The sequence below is a fragment of the Xenopus tropicalis genome, chromosome 5, assembly GCF_000004195.4.
Source record: "Xenopus tropicalis strain Nigerian chromosome 5, UCB_Xtro_10.0, whole genome shotgun sequence".
NCBI classification, from domain to species: Eukaryota; Metazoa; Chordata; class Amphibia; order Anura; family Pipidae; genus Xenopus; species Xenopus tropicalis.
Window position 1 is genome coordinate 135,210,287 of NC_030681.2, and position 18,392 is coordinate 135,228,678.

The window sequence follows — 18,392 nt, forward strand, 5'->3', positions numbered from 1 at the left end:
TATGATGGAGATTTCGTCTGCTTTGATTGTTACCTTGGTAATGTGTGTTATAGTTTCTAGGATCCTGGGCCAGTATGATTGCAGTTGAGGGCATTCATACCATATGTGTAAGTGGTTTCCTGGGTCTTTGTCGCAGCGCCAGCAAGTGTCTCTTGTGTTTTTGTAGATTTTTTTGAGCTTTGTGGGGGTATAGTGCCACCTAGTGGCTAGTTTGAAGTTCATTTCCCGAACTCTCACGGCTCTTGAGGATTTGTGGATGGCTGTAAATATTCTGCTCCAAGCTATATCTGGTATTTCCAGTTCTAGCTCTCTCTCCCATTCTTTACAGAAGTATCTATTGGGACGTTCGGCATTGTTCAGTAAAAGTTTGTACAGGATGGAGATTGTTTTTTCTATTGGTTTTGGGGGTTCTAATAGGGTTTCCCATTTCGTTAAAGGTCTGTTCCAATCTGATCCTAGCTTTGTGTGAATATAGTGGTGGATTTGCTGGTAGTTCCAAGTGTCTCTAGGGTGGGGTCCCCATCTTCTTTGTATTTCTGCTAAGGAGATTACCTTGTTATTCGTAATAAAGTCTTTTATTTTAGTGGGGTTCTCTTTATATCGGTGCCATCTTCTGTAATTACCCTCCAAGCTCGGTTGAAAGTCGGGGTTATGTTCAAGTGTTTGGAGGACGTAAGGAGTGGAGGATAGTGCATATTTGTCCTTGAACTTGTGCCATACTTGGAATGATGCCTTAATTAAGGGGTGTTTTTCCATTGAGTTGGGTATTGTTTCTGTCATTGACCAGAGGTAATTCTGTAATGGAATGTCGGAGAATGTGTTCTCTAGGATGACCCAATTTTTGTTTTTGTTTGCATGCCAGGCGTGTATTCGAGATAAGTGCGTCGCAATCCAGTAGAGCTGTACGTCAGGGAGAGTTAGTCCCCCGGATTCCTTGGGTAGGGTTAGTTGCTTGTATTTTAGTCTCGCGCTTTTCCCTTGCCAGATGAGTTTGGTTATGATTGTTTTTAAGCTTTTAAAAAAGGCCTGTGGTATTTTTATAGGAAGTGCTTGTACAGTGTACAGTACTTTAGGCATTAGCATCATTTTTACTGCTTGTATTTTGCCGAACCAGGACAGTTTGAGTTTAGACCAATGATTTGCTAAGTTTTGTATTTTTCCCAGTAGAGGTATGTAGTTGCTTTGGTACGCTTTTGTGTGGTCTGCGTCAATCTTCACCCCTAGATATTGGATGTTGTTTTTGGCCCACTTAAATTGGAAATTACTTTCTAGTTTTGTTTGGAGTGTATTAGACAAGTTAATATTTAATATTTCAGATTTGCTAAGGTTGACTTTGAAGTTAGAAAGAGATCCGTAGATGTTGAATAGTTTCAGTGCTGATGGTAGGGATATCATAGGTCTTGTTATAAACAGTAGGAGGTCGTCTGCGAAGGCTGCCGTCTTGTATTCCTTGCTTTTAGAGATAATTCCAGATATATCGGGGTTCATTCTTATGTGGGTTAGCAGGGTCTCCATGACCAGTACGAATAACAAGGGGGATAGGGGGCACCCTTGTCTAGTGCCGTTGTGTATTTGAACTGTTGGGGATAGTACTCCATTGACTCTAATACGTGCTGTGGGGTTGTGATAGAGCGCTAGAATTCTATTTATTGTTGTTTCCCCTAGACCGAAGCCGATTAAAGTTTCTCTGAGGAAGTGCCAGGAGACTCTGTCGAACGCCTTTTCGGCGTCTATGGTAAGTAGTAATGTGGGGATATGTTTTGATTTGACCAGTTGTATTAGTGAGGTCACTTTGTAAATATTATCTTTTCCCTCTCTTCTAGGTATGAAACCTGCTTGATCCGGGTTCACCAGGAAGGGTAAGTGGGATTTTAGTCTGTTGGCTATTATTTTTGCATATATCTTTAGATCTATGTTTATTAGGGAAATCGGTCTGTAACTTGCTGGTTGTTGGGGGTCTTTCCCTTGTTTGGGGATGACTATTATATGCGCTTCGTTGGCTTGCGCATGAAAGCTGAGTTTGCCATCTATTGAGTTAAAATAGTCGCATAGTATTGTGGTTAGTTCTTTTTTGTGGGCTTTGTAATATAATGTACTATATCCATCAGGGCCTGGGCTTTTACCTGCTGGGAAAGAGTCTATTGTCTCATTAATCTCTTGATGTGTAAAGGGTCGATCCAGTGTGATCTTTTGTTCCAGGGTTAGATTGGGTAGTTGCGCTTCTCTAATAAATGATTTCGTCCTTTCTAGTAAGTCCTTGGTCGACCCTTGAGGGTCTAGTTTGTATAGTTTTTGGTAGTATTGATGGAAGACTTTTGCTATGCTTTTTGTATCGTGAAGGGTCTTTTGGTTGGAGTCTTTTATGGATTGGACCTGTGTTAGAGGTTGTATCTTCCTGAGGAGCTTTGCGAAGTGTTTGTTGCATTTGTCTCCCAGCTCGTAAAATTTTTGTTTAGTTCTCATAAAGGCCTTGTATGTGTATTGGTCTATCAAGGTTTTGAGTTGGATGCGTTTTGCTTCTAGTTCGTTATACGTGGACTGTTCTATTTTCGCCTTGTGTGATTGTTCTAACTTGCGAATATCTTTGAGTAATTCATTGACTCTTCTCTCTCTATCTTTTTTTAAGTTACTGCAGAATGAGATTAGTTTGCCTCTTAAGACACATTTTAAGGTTTCCCATAGTGTTGCGGGTGAGGTGTCAGGTTGGTTGTTTTCTTCTATTGTTTGTCTTATCATCTGTTCTATCTTTGATTTGTTAGTTGGATTATGTAGTAGGGAATCGTTAAATTTCCAGTTGAATTCTTGCGCTATCACCTGGGGTATTGTAAAGGATGCAGAAATAGGGGTGTGGTCTGAGTGGATACTAGTGCCAATTTCGGCCTTGTTGAACAAATGTAGCCATTTTTGAGCAATAAATATGTAATCGATTCGTGAATACATTTTGTAGGTTTTGGAGTAGTGTGTATAGTCTTTATCTTTAGGGTGTAAGACTCTCCAGAGATCCAGTAGTCGTAGTTCTGCTAGGTGGTTTTTTAGGCTTTTTAGGCTCTTGTAGGGTATGGCACTTTTGCCGTTTGAGGCATCTAGTATGGGGCTTATTGTTAGATTTAGGTCTCCTCCAATTATTAGAAGTCCTTCTTGGAAGTCCTCTAGGACTCTTAGAAATTTGCAGAGAAATGAGGTTTGCCCTTTGTTTGGGGCATAAATATTGGCTAGAGTGATCTTTAGGTTTGCTATTTCACCTTTAATCAGCAGGTATCTGCCTTCGCTATCTGTTAATTTGTCTTTTAGTTTGAAGGGTATATCTTTGTGTATCAGGGTCATTACTCCAGTGGCTTTTTTTACCGGATTGTTACTATAGAATATCTGGGGGAAGTGATTTACATGGGTGAACGGGGTGTGGTTTTCTTTGAAGTGGGTTTCCTGTAGCATGATTATCTTTGCTTTTGCTTTTTTGCAATCATGCCAGATCTGCGCTCTCTTAGCAGGGTTGTTTAAGCCGTTGACGTTATAGCTTAAGATTTTGCAGTCAAGTGACGTCATTTTTTGTGTTACATGGGTTAAACCAACTTTTTGTTATCTCCTTTAGGGTGTTGGGGGAGGGGGAGGAGAAAGGTGCGTACACAACCGTGTACGGTGGACTGAATAGGTAAAAGGAATGATTTGGCCGCGTCAGACTTACGGAGGTGGTACCCTCTTGCTGTTGTATATACAATGCGGCAGCTGTGTCACCAAGGTGTTGTGGGGTAACGGGGTTGTCTGTGGCTCTGGTGGAGTTGTTAGTACTCATAATCAGCCTCGTGTGGAGGAAGGGGGGGGTTAGGCCAGCGTGGGCTATGGGGTGTCATTTTTGGGGGAACCTGTGTGTTGAATAACATAGTAAACAATGTTCTTGTAAAGGCATGTAAAACTCTTAACTGGCAAAAAATTAGATTTGTAAACATTCAAATCTATTAAACATTTTCAAAACAGTATTATAAAACATACGGAACCGTCTCTAGATGCTTTAGGGGACCGTCTTTGGAAGTGTTGGATCCCTTTATAACAGTGGTGAATGGTTCAAGTCACAAAAAGCTGTAGTCTTTTTGAAGTGAAGTGTATATTCTCAGGTTGGTCTGGTGATTGGGGTCCGGTTTCTTGGCGTACGTGGAGCCCTCTTTGGTGTGTAAACCTGGTGCCATTCTCCTTGGTGCGCGAAGTCCAGGTCCGGAGGGGTTGCCTCTGCTGTTTGCCATCCTGGAAGGTCTACGTTAGGTATCTGTAGTTTCTGCATGAAGATTTGGGTGTCTTTAGGTGTTCTGATCACTGCTTGGTTTCCTTCTTTGTTAGCTATTAGGGCAAAGGGGAATCCCCATCTGTACTGAATATTTTGCTCTCTCAGAATGTCTGTAAGTGGTTTCAGTAGTTTCCTCTTTATCAGTGTTGTTCTTGAGAGATCTTGGAACAACTTGATCACTGTTTGATCGTAGGTGATAGGGTTAATTTCTTTGGCTTTTTGTAGTATTTCCTCTTTTAGTGCGAAGCTGTTCAAACAACACAATATGTCTCTAGGAGCATTGAGTGGAGCTGCCTTGGGTTTCTGTACCCTGTGAGCTCTTTCGATTTCTATATTTGATGCAGGGTCTCTGCTAAGTATGTTGTTGAAAATCTGAAGTAGTGCAGCTTTTATATCCTCTGTCTTTACTGATTCTTGGATCCCTCTGACTCTTATGTTGTTGCGTCTGCTTCTATTCTCTTGATCCTCTAGTTGGCGCTGCATTTCTGTTATTAGCAAGCCCTGTGTCTGAGTAGTATTGTAAAGCGATTTCTGGTTGGCAATCAACTTACTTTGGTTGGCTTCCAGATCCTCAGCTCTCCCTGCCAGTGAGATTAAATCTTTTTTTATTTCTTGCAGCTCCTCCTTGATGGTGGATGTAACCTCGTGGAGCATATTTTTTATATCCGCTTTTGATGGGAGATTCGTGAGGTAAGTATGTATGTCCTGCTCTTCTTCTGCTTCACTTTCCATTTCAGGCTGTTCCTGGCGCGTATCTGTATCGCTTTCTTCTCTCTCCTCATTTTCGGTTATGGGCGCCATCTTGGGTGCCGAACGGTCTGTTTTTTTTCTCATAAACAGCGACGCTATCTCAGCTTGCGCTGGTGAGTGTCGCTTCTCTGCCTGCCTGTCACGCTCCGCTCTTTGTTTTTGTGGTTTCCCCATGGTTTATTTTGCTTTTTAGGTGCCCACGCTGGATTACTGTCCCGGAGCTCCGGATTCACGCTGCCATCAAGCACGCAGGCAAGCCACGCCCCCCCAATGCATTATCTTTGATCATAATAACAGCTGGAATAAAAGGATCAGGCACCTAAAGAAGAATTAGTGGTGGGCACAGACAAGTGGGTATAGGAAAGGGGAGGAAAAACAAGGAGCTGGTCCATTAATGGAAGTCACAAATAGTGTACTGCTGTCCATATCACAATAAATATATTTGTATGACATTTTCAAAACTTAAATTAACTTTTCATTTGATTCTGGATTGTTTTCCTTTAAATGGCGCTGCAAACCTTGGGCAAAGAAGTGGCTTAAGATTGTGTCTGGTTATGATGTTTATATACTATTGCTGCTGACTCTCTAGGTTTTATTTCAAGAAACGTGAGATATTCTATTACCAGTTGACGGCAAACAGGAACTGGTAAACATCTTACCCCCGGGAAGAAAAAACAAAGACCATAAACACCTTATGGAATGGGTTGCAACATGAAAGCATTGCCATGGAAAACTGACTCTGTTCAGAAAAACCTACTTTATGGTGACTGTAGCTATAGCAGTGCTATTGACTGTGATATATTTCTATGGCTGAAGGGTTCACACAGCTTTATTCACAGCTATTCAACTATTCGTGTTATGTTTACAGAGCAATAACATAGTAACATAATCCCAATGGTTTGATAATATATTTCTTTCTCTTTTAGTTAGTCACACACAGTACCAGATCAATGTGACAGCTTCCATGGCTTTTTATTAAAATCAGCAATTAGGGAAAACCTAGAACTCTGTGATAAAACTGTGCCAAGTGGGATTCCAGTGCAATGAACAGGGACACCACCATTTTGGTCCATGTGATTATCTTTGGGATGTTTGTGCATATACAGTATATTAGCACTGTAATGTGCCTCCTGTAGGTAACACCAGACCCTGGCAACATGTCATGGAGACTGACACTCATGTAGCTCAAGATATGTATTCAAACTAAAGCCTCAGCAACTGTGATAAAGGTGCATTAAGAGCAGCAAACATTACAAAAGTCTGTGTTGTATATAACTACTGCATGTAAGTAGTCTTCCTTTAGACACATCAGGATGTGGTGGGGAACTCAGGGTGCACAATCCGTCTGTAATGGTCCTTGAGGTCATATAAAATTCCATTGTGACTGCTTGACACTTGGGTATCGAATTCAGCCATATAGCATGGGAGCAAAAGGGGCTATGTCTCACTGGTGTCTAGGCCGAATGTGGGGTTTCCCAGTGTTCCCATTGGACATTAACAGTGACGATAGAGATGCCCAATAAAATGCTTTTAATGGAGCCTTCCCTTACAGTCACTCAGATATTTATTTGAATTCATTATTGGACTTCTTCATTGATAATACATGATTAGGTTTTCTGACATTTAATCTCTACTGGGTCTGGTTCACATCGAAACCAAGAAAACACTCACTAAAAGGTAGGTCCAACATAAACTCTGGGGGAACTGCCATAAGCACAATTATGTTAGGATGGCTATCAGCACCATTTAAAAACCCAGTTCCATGAAAGCCTAGAGCAATAAAAAACTTTACCCCAAATTACTTTTAAACTGGACTTTAAGGTAAGAGCACTGGAGAAAGGGGGAGGGTCCTCCGAAATGTGTGGAGAAGATAGTAGCATATTTGCTGGATGTGAGTGTCTTGTATTCTACATGGTATTTTGGTCTCCTGAGGAAAGGAGTACCCAGATTCGAGTACCACTTATATTTGAGATAAAGAATTTTTTATTTGCAGTATCTCTCCATAGGTCAATGTGCATAGCCTACAGGTTAGTGGAACCTTTGCATAGTGTTCAACAAAAATAACTGAACACGTGAGAATATTTGATATATTTAATTAAATAGAAATAGAGCTACTGTACAAGCTCAAATATTATGAAATATGTGGATAAAGGGTGGCACAATAGAAAACACAGAATATATGCAAGACGGAGGTTAAGCAAATATGAAGTGCTTTGCGTTTACTAAAGAGTTTGAAATGAAGCAAATACAGGATAGGTTATCTTTAGAGATGTAGTGATTGTTTCTGGAAACACAAAATGGTGAGAAATGTAATAAATGGCAGAAGTGCTATAACAACAAAATGGGGCAATAGGCTCTAGAATAGAGAAAACCATAGCAAAGTTATAAAAATGTGCATTAATATTGGTGCCACTGTTTTAATTCATTGACGCTGATCAGAAAGCTAAAAGGGAATACAACAATGTGCCTCCCCCCTTAGTCTGCACTGAAGAGCTGTAACAAGTGCAAAACTGCAGTGTGTAGGTGGCGTCGGGTCCAGCACTTAGTCTAGTTCTGCATTAAGCACTTTTGGCCCGCTACCGATAGGGTTTCCCTCAAAATGGAAAATTTTAAAGCAACAATAGAATTACTCCAGCAAAGGAGCTGCCATATTCCTCCAGGGACAAGCAAGCAATGATGCAATATGAATCAAAAGCGTCATTTTTTTGTTAGTTTCATAGGAAACCAAATACTGTGACTTTGTCACTTGCTGTAGTCAAATTGCAGGATGTTCAGATCCAGATTTTGTTTTGTTTCTTCACCCTCTTCCACTTTCGTGCCTTCTTCTGGATCTTCATCTTTAAAGCTTTATTCCTGAAAAGTCAGCAGATGAATGATTAGCAGGGTAGGTTTCTTCAAAGACTCACAGACAAACCTTTCCCTCACCACTACTGTCAGTGCTAACTAGGTTTGCTAAGAAGATGGTGGGTATCCAGGGACACTGATCCTTCTCTGAATGACAGTCCAACTTATACAGAAGCCTCTTGCACTCTATGTATGTACAGCACCCTCTGTACAGCAGCCATGTACTATCCATAAGGTGCATTATACTCTTTACTGCTAGCTGCCATGCCATGCTGCACTTTCATTTCACAGGCTCCATAATACTGCTGTATATGGAGGAATTGCCTTTTGCAGTGTGTGGGCTTAGTATAAGATTTATTCAAATTGGCTAAAAGCGGAGAAAAGCATATTGGGTGTATTTTAGATATGTGCTAATGTACACCAATGTAGACCAATCAATACTAACTGCTGTATGGTCCCTATGTTTGTAACGGAGCCAAGTTATCTGTTATTCTTAGTGTCATGAGAGATTATTTAGGCTTTTTGAAATGAAAAATTATACTTATAATTATCCTAGAAAGTCAGTGTGCAAGCCTAGAAATGTATGGTAACAAGTCACATGGAATGGGTCATAGATTTGACTTGTTAAAGTATCTTTGTCCCTAATGCTCTGTAGTACATTCCTTAATGTGACAACAAGCAACAACATGGGCTTCCAATGAGCACATGACAGAAATCAGTAAAAAAATTCTGATTTACTTAAGAAGCACCGTAGCTGTTACATTTTCCCTTTAATATGAGTGCTCAGCTTGCCAAAAGCTGCCTAATCCATGTGTAGTGAAGTAGAAAGTAGGTAGGTTTGCACAGAATACTGAGACCTTTGTAGCACAAAGAAGGAACTCCAAGAGATAAATCATTTAACTCTGCACTCTGCTGGGCATTTTAAAGAAGGTTCCTGCTGCACAGGTAAAGTCTCTCTTTTTAACTCTTTTGGTTCCACCAATAGGGAAAGAGGCATGTCAAAGGGATCACAGCCAAATGTATGCCCCCTTCCTAATTGCGTGACACATCCCCCCCTTGGAAGGAGTGGGTTTTGTAGTTCCAGGTTTCTGCTACAGGTTGCTGACAGACAGACACAGCCACTAACTAATAACTGTACCACAGCAGACACATATGCAGAGATTTCTTGACAGCTGACTAAGCAGAGTCTCACCAGGTCTGTTGTGCTTAATGGAGCTTATGGATGGCTATGGACAGTATAGGATGCGATAATAACCCTACCCCACTCCCCCGTTGCCCTGTAGGAAGGATCATTTAGAAGCATGGTTCATAGAGTTGCACAAATGCTAAAAATAACAACATTTTTTGTTCAGCTGGTTGGCTGCTAATGGACTACTCAAAGGCATATATACAGCTTTCCAAACAGACTTACTTTAGTTCTTCAATGCAGCTTTCAACCCACTTTTGCTTGGGGTCTGCACACAGCCTGGACTTAATAAGTACATTGCGATTTCCAGGTGACTTGTATGCAACTTCAAACCTGAAGCACAATAAATGGAAAGGAACAAGTCAGTCCTATAATGTTCCCCAGCTAATGCCTTTCTTTATACAGCTATGTATATTATACAAGGAACCTGTGTCTGGCTGCTTAGAAAAAGGTGAGAAATGCTTAAATTTTAACATTTTTGCAAATGTATAATTTCATATTTACTTAAAGCCATTATAACGTGATTTCTGGTCTAAGCACAGTTTAATAAATGACTTTGTGAGTGGGAAAGATTCATAAGGTTCTTTAGTGCGAATTGTGTTTCCTGTGCAGGAAAGGATATGAGTGTTTACACTACAAAGTTCATTCCCTTGTATGTCACTGTGCCTGACTGATCTCATGGGTGCTAAACGGGTGCATACAATTCTATTCAGGTAATAAAAAGCTTCTGCAATAAAATCTTTAGTGCCAACACAGGCCTGGGTTAGTGGGAGGGCAACAACGGCCAGGTATAGGCACGTGGAGCATTGGGGCAGTAAAATACCACGTGCAGATATAATTCTATTGAACAATATTATGATGCATCACAAAATAGTAATTTTCTCTCTTAATTTGACCATTTTTTTCCTCAGTGCAGCTTTTATTACATTCCTTCAATCATTTTTAGTTGATCACATTAAAGCAGGTTCTCCCCCCATTGTCCCACTCCCAGGATCTTCATCAGGACATTTGGCCAGTGGACTGGGGGGGTGAATTTTTAGTTGTAACTTGAAATTATTGGCCGGCATGTCGGTCTGAGTTCTGTTAATTCTCTTTTGTGAAGTTTTTAATAAAACCACATAAAAACCCTATTAAAATGGACTTAAAATGGCAATATAAAAAGAAAGATGCATAATGTTAGGTTGCATAGAAACCAATAGGGACTGCAGCATGCATCAAGATTGTATTCTTTTTTGGGGGTCTGTTCTGTAGGGGGTTACTTACACAATTGCATCAAGGTCGCAGACCTCGCTTGATCTTTGTATGTAGAATCCTTTGATAATCTTCTGGGGGATCTTTTTCTGTGTGTAGGAAGTACAGCAATCATAGTCCCCAGATGCTGCAATTAGAGGTACACCAGAGACAATTAGTATATTCTAGTCCACAGGCATACAAATGTGACAGGCAGTGCTCTTCCATACAAGATAGTGCCAGTGATCCAGCATGTTCTGTTTCATGTTGGGGCTATATCCTTGTATCTGACATATTTAATGTAAAATGTGCTGGAAATGCAATACATGCTATATTACCGTGTGTAGCATATCTATAACACATACAATCCCAATGCTGCATGGCTACATTCTGCATGGTTACCGAGATGAGCTAGCAGCATGCTTCTAAAGGAATTGCTAATTGGCCAAGAATGATGGGGATTTCATTGGGTCTGGTTTTACAAAGAATGAGGTGTCAAACTAAGAGACGGAAGAGGACATGTATTGTGTATAATATATGGCACAAAACAAAAGAAGATTTTAACACATTTTTCAAAATATATTTTGTCACATCCCATTGCTTAACCTTTAAAAAATAGTGACTTACTGAACTATAAATATGAAATTCTGTTTAATGTCAAAAACTTCAAAGCAAGTAAGACTAGTCAATCCCGTGCCTAAATGGAAACTACCGGGGGGAATCTCAAAAATGGAGTAACTAAAGTTCTATTCATTCAAAAATCCCCAAAAAATGAATAGAACGTGGGCGAGTTAATATATGTTAAGCTCTAAACTCACATTTTGATATTACACTCCCTAATAGTAAAAAATAAATGATTTTCTTTTTTCTGTAAAATTAAGACAGTAACTTGTACATGATGGTAAGTAAACTGCATTAATCCATATTGGTGACAAATCAATCCTATTGGGTTTATTTCATGTTTATATGTTTGTTTTTTTAGCAGAATTAAGGTATGGGAATCCAAATTCCAGAAAACCCCCTTCTGGGACACACCAGGTCCAAAGCTATTTGGCTAATAGATTCTATACCTGTTTATGGCAATACTATATGTTGTCATGCAGTATATATGATTTATGTAAATACACAATTGTATTGGTGTTTTAACATGTGCGTATATATATATATATATATAAATGTATACAATACAGTGTTTGTTTAAGTCATATATTAATGTACTTTATGCAGTTGTATAAAATCTATTGATCAGGTTCTGTTTATGTCTGTATTGTCCTGCCATTCTTCCCAGATCTCATACAAAATGAGCTACAGAGTACATACCTTGAGAAATACAAATGATAAATACAAGCCCAATGAGCAGGACTTGCAGTCGGAGCAGATTCCAGCTAAGAGCCATTGTAGTGGTTGGACCGGCTGCTGATTCGGTTTGTAAGGCTCAGTTACAAACTGCTTTATACATTTGCAGAAGGAAATTCCCGCTAGACACAATGGTAAAGCTAATTATTAAAAATGGGTTTTCCCAGGAGTGACTAAACCTGTATTTTTCTTTCTCTCATGGAAAGACATTTGTTCTAGGATCTCATTGGCTCGTGTACAGGACTTTCCATGTGTAATGTATTTTTGGAGGTGTGTGTATTGCACTTGTGTTATGATTGTTTAAACCTCATAAAGCTCAGCAGTTACATCACAGTGAGGGAATGGGAATACACATGGGAGTAAATGATTAATCTGAGCATACACTGGCATACTGTGCATTCTAATCATGTGAACCTTGGTTGGAAGCAGATATGCTGGCACTAAATAGGCACTTAATAAGCATGCGAAAAGTACAGTTCCACACCTGTGATGCAATACAGCATGGAAATGGGTTTGCAGTGTAATAACATAGCTTTTGGGTATTAACGCAGGGGCATTTACTGAGTGCCACATCCAGGCATGGCATAGATGGCATTGCAAATAAAAAGTAAATGGATCAGCAGTGACAGCAGCCTAACAATGAAGTCTATAGCAACAGTAAGTTAGAGAAAGCAAATTTATATTTGTTAGGGAAAGCAAACATATTTCTACACACTGCTGGGTAGTAGATTCATATTCATATTGATATCCATGATTTACAGGATGGTCATGTTCCATTTTATCTACCTTTAGCATTTAAGTGTTCTTCTATGGGTACAGATCTTAGATCTCAGGCTTAGGTCTTTAACTCTTTCACCGCCATTCAGTGGAATGCTCAAACATTCACTAAATGGAAAAGGTATTTTTAAACACCTGTGTGTATGAGCCATTAGGCTTTGAAACAATTAGCATTTAGAAAATACCTGGGGCAAGTAAATGTCAAACAAAGCAGCATTAACAGGTAGGTGAGGTTTTAACTGACAGAATGGTCAGTGAGTTCTGAGATTTAGCATCACAGAGATTGCCTAATGCTCAAAATGGGAAGCAGTAGTTTTAGGCTAATGCCACACAAGGCTAGGGCGGATATATTCAGCAATCGCTTTTCTGCTTGCCGAAAATATCCGCCCTACGCCTCGTCTAGCATTAGCCTAAAACCTTGGGTGAGTCCTGACCTTCTAACAAGGAATGAGGCTAGAAGGTAGAAGAGGTAACTCTTTAATTTTCTGAGTTTTTACCCCATCAAGAATTAATTTAACTTTCTATAGGTTTTTGTTTAATGCTGAATTGTGATTCTGTCACTGTCCTGGAATACACTATAGTAGCTAATATACAATTTTTTAGCACCCGATGAGGCTGATTTAATAACATAGCTGTCTGCCTACCAAAGTCTACTAAAATTGTCTATAACTCATAGTCCATTAAAGCTGGGAAATTCAGGGGCCAAGCAAAATAACTGCAGTCCTGTGTATAACAGCCTTTTATTATTGCTGCATCTACAGACTCTTGGAATTTGATTACTGTAGTCTTATGCTCTTACTGTGTAATCCAGTGTTCTACTCTGTATAAAATAATTTCTTATGTAACTTGCTGTTATCCAGGATAGAGCATTCATTACTTAATACTGTATATCCAATTCATTTAACACTGTGTAAAACAGTGTAAGGACTGTCTCAACACATTGTCAGTGATACACCCTGAAGACTTTCTGGCAAGCCTTTACCATTACATGATGTTATTAGGGGAGGCTGATTTGAAGAACATAAGCCCTTTGTGAACGCTCAAGATTGGGGACTATGTATCTTTCCCCCACTTCTGCCCAGATGGTAGGCTATGGCAGTGAAATTGGGCATGCTTTCTCTTTTGTAAATAAATGCTGGACTTACAAATTATTTTAATCTATGATCCACCCTAGAGATCACTAATTTCCTCCAACCAATTTTCCCTTATAGTGGGACTATCATGAAAATGAACATTTTGTATAAGCTTGAAAATAACGAACTTTCTAAATATAAATCATTTACAAATGTAGTACAGGTATAGGACCCATTATCCAGAATGCTTGGGACCAAGGGTATTCCGGATAAGGGGTCTTTCCGTAATTTGGATCTCCATACCTTAAGTCTACTAAAAAAAATCAATAAAACATTAATTAAACCCAATAAGATTGTTTTGCATCCAATGAGGATTATTTATATCTTAGTTGGGATCAATTACAAGGTTCTGTTTTATTATTACAGAGAAAAAGGAAATCAGTTTTAAAATTCCAAATTATTTGATTAAAATGGAGTCTATGGGAGACAGGCTTTCCGTAATTTGGAGCTTTCTGGATAACGGGTTTCCGGATAAGGGATCCCATACCTGTACTGTTTCTAAGATAATCAAGTTAATGTTCACTATTCCCACTCAGTAATCTGTCTCTCTACATGTATCTTTATAATTATGTATTATGTTTAACCCCTTCCAAGTAAATCCAGTACCCACAAACATATACTGACCCATACAGACCCACACCGACCTATCTATCCACTCACATACAGACCCACACTGACCTATCTATCCACTCACATACAGACCCATACTGACCTATCTATCCACTCACATACAGACCCATACTGACCTATCTATCCACTCACATACAGACCCATACTGACCTATCTATACACTCTCATACAGACCCATACTGACCTATCTATACACTCACATACAGATCCACACTGACCTATCTATCCACTCACATACAGACCCATACTGACCTATCTATACACTCACATACAGACCCATACTGACCTATCTATACACTCTCATACAGACCCATACTGACCTATCTATACACTCACATACAGATCCACACTGACCTATCTATCCACTCACATACAGACCCATACTGACCTATCTATACACTCACATACAGACCCATACTGACCTATCTATACACTCACATACAGATCCACACTGACCTATCTATCCACTCACATACAGACCCACACTGACCTATCTATCCACTCACATACAGACCCATACTGACCTATCCACTCACATACAGACCCATACTGACCTATCTATCCACTCACATACAGACCCACACTGACCTATCTATCCACTCACATACAGACCCATACTGACCTATCTATACACTCACATACAGACCCATACTGACCTATCTATACACTCACATACAGACCCATACTGACCTATCTATACACTCACATACAGACCCATACTGACCTATCTATCCACTCACATACAGACCCATACTGACCTATCTATCCACTCACATACAGACCCACACTGACCTATCTATCCACTCACATACAGACCCACACTGACCTATCTATACACTCACATACAGACCCACACTGACCTATCTATACACTCACATACAGACCCATACTGACCTATCTATACACTCACATACAGACCCATACTGACCTATCTATCCACTCACATACAGACCCATACTGACCTATCTATCCACTCACATACAGACCCATACTGACCTATATATACACTCACATACAGACCCATACTGACCTATCTATCCACTCACATACAGACCCATACTGACCTATCTATCCACTCACATACAGACCCACACTGACCTATCTATCCACTCACATACAGACCCATACTGACCTATCTATCCACTCACATACAGACCCATACTGACCTATCTATCCACTCACATACAGACCCACACTGACCTATCTATCCACTCACATACAGACCCATACTGACCTATCTATCCACTCACATACAGACCCATACTGTCCTATCTATCCACTCACATACAGACCCACACTGACCGATCTATACACTCACATACAGACCCATACTGACCTATCTATACACTCACATACATAAACCATATATACCAACATCAATACTAACTGTAGATTTTAGTATCACAATAGCCTTGGATACTATGTTTGTTCAAGAACTCATCTCTCTCCTCTTAGGGCTCTGGCACACAGGGAGATTAGTCACCCGCGACAAATCTCCCTGTTCGCGGGCGACAAATCTCCCTGAAATGCCATCCCACCGGCAAAAACGTAAATCGCCGGTGGGATGGCATACGCGGCGGCGCAATTTGAGTAAAATTGCTGAAGTTGCCTTGAGAGGAAACTGAAATCGCACCGCTGCGTATGCCATCCCACCGGCCTTAACAGAATCTGCCATCACTAGGAAGGGCATTCCCCAACCTCACTGCCCTTATGTTTGTGTTAGAGTTATTTTGAATGATTGTTACCTCTTATCTATTGTCTAGGCAAAGGGATCATACATCAATGTGTTTGTCCTAAAGGTCAGTCAAAATCCGAGACTCCTGCATAATGAGAGGCAGATTGCTAAGCAGGGAATAGTGAAGAGTAACTTTAATTGATTGTATATAAAAGGTTAACTCCAGCTATATGTGTATTGATTACTTGTTATCTGTACTGTAAGTCTTAGCTCTTCAGTCACAAGCAAGTACTTGTCCCTGTGTAGTAAGCATGGACATTCCCTTTGTCAGTATTGCTCTGTAGCCCTCAATTAATCTGGTCATTATTATAGTATCATGGGTACCCAGTCTTTATTCACTATTCTTACCTGACAGGTGGGTAGAACCATACATCCCTGGAACTTTAGCCATTTAAGGGAAACACTAACCATTAGATGCCTTTCCTTTAATAAAGGGCTAATAACCTACAGACAGATATTTTTAATTATTACCCGCTACATGGCCCTTTCAGGGGGCAACTCAAACCACTAAAGTAATGACTACCTATTAATCATTTTTTCTGTAAACTGAGGCTGTTGTGTAACACCTCTTATAAATGTTCTGACATGGCGTATACTGTATATTGTGATCCTGAAAAGCTCCCTTTTCCAATGGCATGATAGAAAACCCTTTAGCTTAAACTCTATTTTTTTCCAATGGCTTTACTACATCTTATGATCACTGCCCAAAAATATCTACAGCTTCACCACGTAACACTTTTTGGCATAACCTTTATCTTTGCTGGTATTCACGTGCAGGGTCGGACTGGGGTGTGAAGGGCCTACCGGGGCTTCTGTCCCAGGGGCCCTGCAGATGCACTCAGCCAGGCACATCCTCTAATCACCCCCCCCCCCGTAGGGGCCCCCCCTTACCCCCCTCGCAGGGCCCCCACCCGACGTCCTCCCCGAGCGCATAAATGTGACGCGTCAGGGGAGGAGCGTTCAGGAGGGGGCAAGGGTCGGGTCTGGGCCGCTGGGGCCCACTAGAGCCGGAGCCCACTGGGATTTTTCCCGGTGTCCCGGCGGCCCAGTCCGACCCTGTTCACGTGATGTGAAATGAGCTGAATAAGTGCTTATAGGCTAGTGTAAACAAATGGGCACAGAAAATCCTGTCCAACAGCTCCAAGAGAAGCGCATGAACACAGCAAGGCTACTTGTTTCCTGGTAACAGAAGGAATAGCTATTAACAGTATGGAACCCATTGCCATTCTACAGAACATGTCGTCCATTAATAATGAACTTTATAATGGTCGGGATGGTACCTTTTTAAGAAAATTAAACTTGAAAAAATTTGAGAAAACTCAGGAGGGCAGTATTATATATTATTTCTGAAAGATAAAGGTTTCTGTAAACTGAGAGCACTACAGAATAGTATGTCAGGGATTCCCCAATAACTGGGGTTATATTCTATTTATTGTACAGTTCAGCATGAAGTTAATGTGCCCAAAACTGTCACTTGATGGATTAAAGTTTGACATTGTTTATGCTGTTTTGGATAAGTGTGCAGCAAAAGTGTAGAGACTTGTATGCCTTATTAATTTAACAAATTTTAATTTGAAAGATGGAGTTCCCCTTTAATGTAGCCAGCAGGTATATCCTGCCAAGACTGATCCATCACAAATGAATGCCTGGGCACCTCGCTCTGCCGGTTCTTACAATGAGGTTATATTGTTAGCTTCCCTTCAGCAGCCCACGTCAATGGTTTATTTTACAAGACAAGTATAAGTATTTTGTAATGTTTTGCTAAATCCAGAGGTAATTCTAGTATACATGGATGGAATAAATGAAGAGGTGTTCATGTTTTATAATCTTCTTGCGGGGGGGGGGGGTGGAATTGTATTGTCTATTTATATAAAATGAGAGAATGGTGACACGTTTAGGAAAATAGTTTCAGATTCCTGAGGTAATACAATAAGAAGTAGCACTAACTGATACTGGGTAGGGTAGAGGTTCCAAACTGTGAAACTGGACCCTCCAGGTTCAGGTTACTATGTAACTGTTAACTGATTGCAAACTGGTAATATATATATCTAAGGGGGGCCCAAAACAATTGATGGTGGGAACACTTGAAGGGGTTTTTATAGTGAGATTTTGTTTCTTTCTGTCTGAAGTCATGTCAGGGCAATATTTGGGGGCTATTTGTTTGATTTTGCTAGAACATTATTACAACAATGTTTTAAAATATCTGTAATCACAAAAACAAAATTCACACCCGTGGATAAATCTCCTCCTTATTGTGATGTAGACAGTGCTATTCTAAGACTATTTGCAGTTGGTCTTCATTGGTTGGTCTTTTTGGTTGGTCTCTTTTTATTACTTACTGTTTTCGAATTATCTTTTTGTTGTGCAGCTCTCCAGTTTGGAATTTTAGCATCTATCTGGTTACTAGGGTTCAGTTTAACCTAGCAACCAGGCAGTAGTTTGAAAGAGAGACAGGAATGAATGAATAGAGGGCCT

The 18,392-nt window shown here is 40.2% G+C and overlaps 1 protein-coding gene and 1 long non-coding RNA gene across 2 annotated transcripts; one reads left to right on the top strand and one right to left on the bottom strand.

Annotated features, from left to right (window-relative positions):
* Window positions 1–1,658: 1,658 nt before the first annotated feature.
* LOC105947387 lies at window positions 1,659–5,012 on the top strand. The gene is made up of 3 exons (XR_001924677.2): window positions 1,659–1,735; window positions 1,824–1,859; window positions 4,895–5,012. It is a non-coding gene; the product is annotated as an uncharacterized LOC105947387 (long non-coding RNA).
* A 2,091-nt stretch (window positions 5,013–7,103) lies between these two features.
* On the bottom strand, window positions 7,104–11,689 carry LOC100494745 (C-C motif chemokine 20). Its single transcript, XM_002935034.5, has 4 exons — window positions 11,607–11,689; window positions 10,320–10,434; window positions 9,282–9,389; window positions 7,104–7,879 (listed from the first exon to the last, which is right to left on the bottom strand). Exons 1-4 carry the CDS (start codon window positions 11,680–11,682, stop codon window positions 7,798–7,800), a joined length of 381 nt encoding a protein of 126 aa, XP_002935080.1. The 5' UTR covers window positions 11,683–11,689; the 3' UTR covers window positions 7,104–7,797.
* Between the last annotated feature and the right edge of the window lie 6,703 nt (window positions 11,690–18,392).